At 37.2% G+C, this 8,409-nt stretch overlaps 1 protein-coding gene across 1 annotated transcript in view; it reads left to right on the top strand.

Annotated features, from left to right (window-relative positions):
* The first annotated feature begins 2,590 nt into the window (after positions 1-2,590).
* Positions 2,591-8,409, top strand: part of LOC149790383 (uncharacterized) — a 53,709-nt gene continuing 47,890 nt past the window's right edge. Inside the window, exons 1-2 of the mRNA XM_089972434.1 lie at positions 2,591-3,095; positions 7,455-7,524. Of these exons, the coding sequence (XP_089828560.1) occupies positions 2,624-3,095; positions 7,455-7,524 (542 nt within the window). The 5' untranslated portion in view covers positions 2,591-2,623. The remainder of the gene's footprint in view (positions 3,096-7,454; positions 7,525-8,409) is intronic.

Raw genomic sequence — 8,409 nt, 5'->3', positions numbered from 1 at the left:
CAATAAGTCAAACGATACGTTTCAAGATCGATTAGTACAGAATTTAAGGTTTATTGTACAGCTTCCTAGAATGAAGGTTACTGTCCTCACTTTTCATTGATAGCTGTTTGGGACCGATTTAGCAAAAAAAAGGTGTAAATGTACTTGATTCAATGTTGAGTATGCGAATGACCTTGCGTACACGAACACAACTAAGATCGCACCGGAAATACTCACGAGAGGCGGAGAGCGGGGTGTTGGAGAACAGGATTATGCAGTCTCATGCATTCCTCTAAGCTAGTTAAGCCAAGTATATTTCACGACTTTTAGATCAGTCACGCGATAAAATACTTTTTTCTTCTTTCTTTTACGCAAGATACGTATTCGTTTTTTAAACTTTCGAGGGAACGTATGCAAAGCAGATTGCTTGTAAATGAAGCTCTGTGGTTTTGGGTTAGATCAATAGTACCGGTACTTATATAGGTAAGTAAGTCTCGATGATAAGTCGAGTTCAGTTGCAAAACATAGACCATAATCTACCCTCCTGCAATGCAGAACAGGGTCTATGTTGTTTGTTGTAGTGATTACTCTTAACAAATTGTTTAGAACTATATCTGCCGGCCTATGATTGGAAGGAATATTTGGGTCTGTGCATTTTGCAGTTGGACTAAACTTATAAGCGAGTATATACGGTACGCCGACACATTGACAGTTTAGAGCAGGGGTGGGCAAACTACGGCCCGCAGGCCGCATGCGGCCTGCCAAGGGCTTTCATGCGGCCCGCCAAGGGTTTTCATGCGGTCTAGGAACAAGTCATCATTCGCGCTGACTCTGTTTATGTTACTCTGTTTATCAAATAAATGTGCTTCTTTTGAAGTTTAAGTTTAAGTTTTCAAATATTAACAACATATTAACAACTGAAAATTAATTAGATGCTATTTAGAAAAATATTTTTTTCTTCTTTCTATTTCAAATATTAATTATTTTACTTAATGAACAATGCGGCCCGCGACAAGGTGTAAATTTGTGTATGCGGCACTTGCACTGGAAAGTTTGCCCACCTCTGGTTTAGAGCGATTAAGGTAAATTGTTTGCACATGCAATACAATAGACATAAGATAAGGTTTAAGTTTAAATACAACAGATGCAACAATTTATTCGTAATTTGGAAAGCATCTGTATCACGCCAATTATTCATCAAATAGACGCATAATCTGTTCCAGGTCTTATCGAAGCTTGATGTCCATTGTACGGCGGCGTGAATCTAGTTTATTTCGCGTATCATATATGGCGTACTTACGGTGAAGGGTTTATAAGTGCACTTTTTGGGCGGACACAAAATAGTCGCCAATATTAAAACGTTCACAACTTTCCCTTTGTACATTTTTATACGATTATAATGCAAATGTGCTTAAACAACAAACAGTTGAGGATTAAATTCCCGAATATTTTCCTTGATAAAATAACCAGACATTGCTAAAACATAAAACTAACACGTCTAATGGAGATTTGATGTGCATAAAACTTGCGACCAAATATTTGATCATACCTAGCTGCAAACATCGAAGAAAAGATGGTTATTATATTATATTGTTCGTCCGTACGTGCGCAGTCTAGCAACTCTTACGCTGAAATGACGTGACTTCAAGGTACACTGCTGAATTCTAGTTAAATACGTGTCGTAATCGAAGTTGTTTTCGCACAGGGCTTAGTCGTTCATTATTTCAAATTACAGATAAAACTGAATTCTCTTAAGATTTTGCCTTTTTTCTCGTCGACTGAATTAAAAAGGTATCGTGACTAATGATTACAATCAAATCAATGATCGAATTACAGATATTCAATTTATTGACTCATCCTTAAATAGAACGGTGACAGTTACTTATATGCATTTACTTATTGTATGATAAAGGTGGATGAAATATAGCTTTACTCGATATTTTAAATTTTTAATGGAGAGTTTTTTTTTCTTCCACATGGGGAATAGTTTACGGGAAAAAATATAAACGAGTATAATGGGTAGCTTGAGTAAAACGAGTAGCAATGTTTTCTATAACAGTAATATTAAATCTGTCGGAGCCTTTCTAAATCTGAAACCACTTCGGTGGCTTAAGCTGCTAGAGCGTCCGGCTCGGATGCGGGAAGTCTCGGGTTCGAACCCCGGCCGAGTCATATTAATGACTATTAAAAATGGTACTAATAGCAACCTCGGTTGGCACTCAGCATTAAGAGGTTAGTGTTAGGACTGGTCGGCCTGATGTCAGGACAATGCGACTGGGTGGGACATTATGCTACATGTCTGCGGCATGATACCCCAGTGCTTTACATCGTAGCGATATGACTGAAATTCTTCAAACTAAGTTAAAAATCCAAATCGCACACAGAGACACATAGATAAACACGCTCTCTCTCTTTCTATTTCTCTCAATCTAAAAACTGATATGTTGATGTACCTTCACATATCTCAGGCATGTGATGCTTACAAGGTTCGTTGATAACCAAAGACGTATAGTAATGTTTCAATCTGTTTAATGCCAAACTTTCAGCGTCATAATGATGACGTAAACGTTATCATGACGTCACATACTCGTCGGACATAAACCCTGCCATTCACAGACCAGGTAGTATTGCGGTCGTTTTAAAGATGAGATTAATCTACAGCTGCCTTGTCGTTATCCTTTTCGTTGGCAGTTTTGCGCAAACAAGGTTTAAAGGAATCGCAAAAAATCGACGTAAAAGGATCAGCGAAGATATGTACGATACAAGTGAACGACTCCAGCAGGCGGCATCTGACGTTAACGGAATGGAATACGTATACGATGGTGGTTTACACAAGACACGTGGCGGATATGAAAGTTATCCCAAGGAACCTGTTTTAAATAATGACGTAAACTACAAAAAGGGCTTTAAAGAGAGCAACGATGTCGACGGCACGAAAGAAGAACTAGATCAGATAGCACAGCTGGCGAAATACGATAAACGTCTAGCGAATACTCTGAACCACTTGCATAATGGAGATAAAATCGAAATAATTGAACTGCCTTATAATAGAGGAAGAGATAACGAAATTAAGATTTTAAAAGACAAACAAGGAAATCAGGACAACTACGAAAATGGTAATGAGAAAAAGGATGGCAATGAAGGAAAAGCAGGACGTTAAAAAGCTATGCTCTCTCTCTCTCTCTCTCTCTTATTATCACGATCTATCTTCCTTTATCTGTCTTGCGCCTCCATTTCTAAAAGTAGTGAAGCATGCATCAGTTTTGTGATACCGGTTACTCAATGAAGGCTTAAAAGAATCGCAACTTAGTTATCGTACTTACTGTAAAATATACATTTTTAAAGGGTCTGTTTAAATTTTCAAAAGAAACGAATTCCCGTAAGCCAATGCATATGGAAAAAATATAGAGGATATAATGTAAGCTAAATTTAACGTTTATAAATATATTAAATTAGTCACGAAACAGGGCCAACGAAGGAGTGGGGTGGGATGGTGAGATGGCGTTTGAGTTCTCAACTTATGTTAAACAACAACGATAACAATTCGACTCCCTATAAAGTGTAGGTGCACACAGAAGACTTGCCAACAATCTAGGAATTCAGTTGATGCTACAGATTCAAACCAAAGTGCTCGTCAGCTTCGTCATGTTGGCATCATTACTGATCGTAAAGACAATGGGAAAGTTCTAAACGGTAATACTAATATAGTTTACCAAAGTCTTTTTATTCTGGATTGTTGATTGAGCTGCACCTGCGCTATCATCACGAAACTTCGAGACGTAAAATAATCGATCACTACATGTACTTTTGCAATGGTAAGCTGACAATATACTGGATCAAGAAAAACTAACGTCTGGTTTTGTTAACTCCAGTGCAGGGGAAGTACAATTTTGTTCCCATACGCTGTGCTTTCACTATGACATCATATAACGATAGTCAATCCGTTTGAAAACATGTCACACCTCCTAGCGGGCACCGCCCAAAAAATATCCATGTATATTTAATACTTGACGCATGTATTTCCAGCGACGGTTACGTAATGATCTTGCAAGGAATATTGATCGACGAGGAGCGAAATAAACTGAACAATCGCAATTCAAAATTTTAAGAACAAGCCACCTATTAATTTCACATCCTCTAGTTTGTTTGGTCCCCCCTCCCCCATCGACATTAAAAACGAAAATTGTTAAGATCTAAACAAAATGCACAAAATGTGGTCATTTCATTCATCAAGTTATAATTTATAATCTGATTTTCGCCAGGAGGTCCGTAACTGGCAATTTATTGTAACAAGTAGACAGACTACTCATTGTCATATTCTATTTTCTCGAACAGTCCATTTCAGTAAAACCTGCGTTGTCTGCGTCGAATATTTGCAATTTGAATGTTAGAAGGCTTCATGGAAGATTGGTCAGTTGACTAAATAAGCTTCTTCTCTAAATAAAGTCATTATTATTATTATTGATAGTATTATTATGTCCATATTAAAAGTCATACAGGTGATGTAGGCGTTCAGCACTGATTGTTTCAGTAATGGGTGTCTTTTTTTAGAATTTGATTTTGCATACCTTTAAATGGCAAATATCCACTTGATCAGGATCCTTTGGAAGGTTATTATTTACACGTTCAGAGAAGTATGTACGACAAAATCAGTGTTAAGGTACATGGACGACAGTTTTGGCCGAGAGCAACCGAAGGTGTGATGAAGTGCAATCTGTCGCGCGCTATGATGTCACAACGAAAGCTGCGCATATTGATAGACAAATTTGAATTACCCTATATTGTGACAATTAGACTCAACATGCTGCTTTATTTGACACAGTAAGTACATGGCCACCTTTGTAAAAGTCCATTGCGATCGATAATTTTCGTCTGGAAGTTTCTAGATAACAGGTGCAGATCATTCAGTAATCAGGACTGCATAGACTTTGGTTAAGCAAAATTATTACTATATTGTAAAACTACAAATTATAGTTTATTTAATTTGAGTAAATGCACGTACATGACCTGCATGACTTCCACTATAGTTTTAATATTTCTAAAAATAAATCAACACATAAATAGGAGGCACTATTGTAAAGAAATGTAATTACAAAAGTTACGGAATAATTGTGAATATCAATGAAGGTGAACTACATCACATCTGTTCCTTGAACACCCCAGACTCAAATATGGCAACTGTGACAATCCATTGTTTTCACATGACGCCACAAAACGTGTATACTTCCATATCCGCCTTTTTATAATTTTCACAAACAAATAAATCCATCAATAAACAGACGCATAAACGAATGGATTCACAAACAAGTAGAAAACATGTAACGATTTTCAATTTACATGGGCTGAAATGAACCATTTGATCATAGTTCTAGTTAAAAAGCCATATGTTAATATATATTTTCATATTTTTTAAAGCATTTCAAGAATACTCGGTTTTGACATTCGGGACAAAGTCAAGCTAATTTAGGCAAATGTTTCGTTTAACACACTGAAGATGAAATTTCTTTAAACGGTTATCGCTTACATTCAGTATCATCCTACGTCCATAATCTCCACCACAAATACAATATTTGACATTACTTATTAAGACTGGTTGTCAGCTGTCTTTGGCACATGCACGTGTTTGCGAAAAGCATTTGTGCATACAGTTTCTGGAATAATACACATGCTATGAAATTTTATTTCCGTAACTGTTATTGTATCCCGAGGAGTATTGTCCGTAAATACTCTTTCAAGGTGACAACCTTAGGGGCATCACACAAAATATTTATAAAAAAGGACAATATTGTCTGTTACTGCATTTATATTCGATATAAGCCAGGTAACTTACAGTTTTATTTTTATTTTCGTGCCACAGGGGCACATAATTTCAAGTATAATCTATGTTTCATTTCGATTAAGTTAATATCCTAATTGACAATTAAATCAGAATATTATCTTGAATATACCTCGATGTCTCGTGTTGATAAAGGTTTGTTAGGCACTCAAAATGGCGGCGCAAGGTTCGCGCTCGTTGCATTGTGGGTATTTGCTTACACAATCGTGACGTTTGTGAAAACAAACCATAAAGAAACTCTCGGTTTGTTCGATACGCCAAAAATTAGACAGTAACAACTAGGTCAGAAATGATAAATTTGCTAATAGAATGACTAAGTTTTGTGCATTATTTTATATACATCCCTGATGCCTTTTCGTTCTAAATCGGTGTGTTGGTGGTGGTGGTGGTGGGGATCCTAACAAACGGGACGGGGATAGGACACACGGTACTAATGGTATGGATAAATGGGAACCAGCCTGGAGATGGGTGAACCTAAAATAGAGTATGTATGGGTTAGGCTGACCAGGATTGGTTAATAATGTAAGTTATGTTGTAGGAAAAAGAACCTTTAGAGAGCTTATCCCTGTTGTAAGTGAACAAAAATAGTGACATTATTTTATTGATGGAATTTCAGTCCTTTAACAGTCTCGAGTTTGGAACACTCATTACTAAAATTAGCACCTGACTCTTTGGTGCGGAATTGAAAGCACATGTTTCAAACACATGCAGGTCCAGAAAATGCCACGGCTCATATCCTTTCCTCTAAACAGAAGCTGACATCCAGGTTTCATCTATGCTGATAAATAAAGGTTTGATCATGAGCACTCAAAAACTCTAAGGTATTGAATTTTTAATATCATGGGGTTTGCATAGGCTTACTATGGGAATTAAATTAGTACCGGAAGTCCTGATACTATATAGGTGCAATAGCCAGTACTACATGCCTTAATTGCCTGCATGAATTGTATTCTACAGGTTGAGGCCCAGTTCTGTTTTCGCTTAAGGCCATACGATAGGGCTAACATAAAACTCACGAACAGACGCCAATTTGTACTTATTATACGAGCCATTAAACAGTCGTTGCGTGAGGTCATTTTAAAGATACGCAAAAATCGCATCACTTCGCGAGATATTAAACTATAGCGACAATTGGTATGCGACGAAGGTTAATCTTCTGCCAGTAAAGCGATCACAAATATCAGCCCTGTTTTAATTCACGTTTGATTCCCCTATTCCATCTATCCTCCACCTACGAGAGTGTTTGATATGGGGTAGGGAAAAGGGTCGGGCATCCAGGTTCCGATTATTGTATACCTCTTATGAAACATTATACTAAAACTAGTTAGTTAGTTTGGCTTGTATTAATGTGGAGCCAACTGTCGAGAGCAGAAAAGAACAAACAGACGATCTGACAAGACTGATCACAACATGCATGTTAAAGTCGTTCAGATGTCAAAAGGTCACGGTCACAAGCGTGAAGATATTGTGAGCTGGCTTCCTTCAATTACTCTTTTGTTTTATAAAATGTATATATGACCATTCATTCTCACTATAAAGTATTTGTAGTACTTCAAAAGGGCCCACGAAACAACACAAATATGAATTTTGCCTTACCATGTTGACGTGCAGATACAATTGGCATGTTTCATACTTTTAGGAAACAACAGAGTACACCGACCTGCATACCACCAAGCGCGGATTATAGCAGACGAAAAGCCGGATTTTAGGTATGACACGACCAAACCAAGCAGTAAATCTGAATGGTCCAATTTAGTCTGATATGGAAAACGACTGAACAGAGTACGTCCCTGACGTAACGATGCATCTGTAGTCTGGTACACGCCGTCTTGACTACGTTACTAACTTAGCGAAGAAGACAGGGTATCAGACCACACATTTACAATGAATTCCATGCAATATGGCGAGAGGGGCACAATACTCTTGTTCAGTCTAACAAAACCGATGTATCGAGAGCCTATGTCCAGATTATGTCGAGAATATGAGGTTAATATTTACATCTATACTGAAGGCTGTTTAGATATGAATTTTTCAGTTTTTATTAATTTGAAAATGGACCTTTACTCTGAAAGGAATTTCACACTTGTGTTTACATTGTAATTTTTTTTAAAAATATTTGTTTTATGGGGTACAAAAGAATGTCTGACTTTTAATAATTTTGTTTATAATGTCTGCCGCATTAAAATTGGTCTGGACCAGCTGACTTTTGGGGCTCGAGGTTTCGCTCTACAGATTCGTACTTTACATTAGGTTTAAAGAGAAAACAAATGCCCATGTTCTCCTCACTGGTCATCCTATTTATTTAAAGTAAAACATTCTATATCAAAGGCACTGCTAAAATAACGTTTAATTCCCTTTATTTTCGGGTATGATTGATGGGTGTAATTTGGGCTACAGAGTACACAGCTTGGTCGTACTCCAGATGTGAATTTCTCAAACGATCGCTAGCTCCGCTTGGTCATTTTCATTTACTGGACTTCAGAGGTCATGGGGGGGGGGGAGGGAGGGCTTTGTATTAGTTTTTATATATTTTATAATTCATCCATTACACTTTTATAAGCTGGTATTGCCTACTCTGAGAAAAAAATAATTTC

Source organism: Sinohyriopsis cumingii, chromosome 10 (assembly GCF_028554795.1).
Source record: "Sinohyriopsis cumingii isolate HCF-2022 chromosome 10, ASM2855479v2, whole genome shotgun sequence".
NCBI lineage: Eukaryota > Metazoa > Mollusca > Bivalvia > Unionida > Unionidae > Sinohyriopsis > Sinohyriopsis cumingii.
The sequence above is the reverse complement of the archived record's forward strand: the minus strand, read 5'-3'. Positions and strand labels throughout refer to the sequence as shown.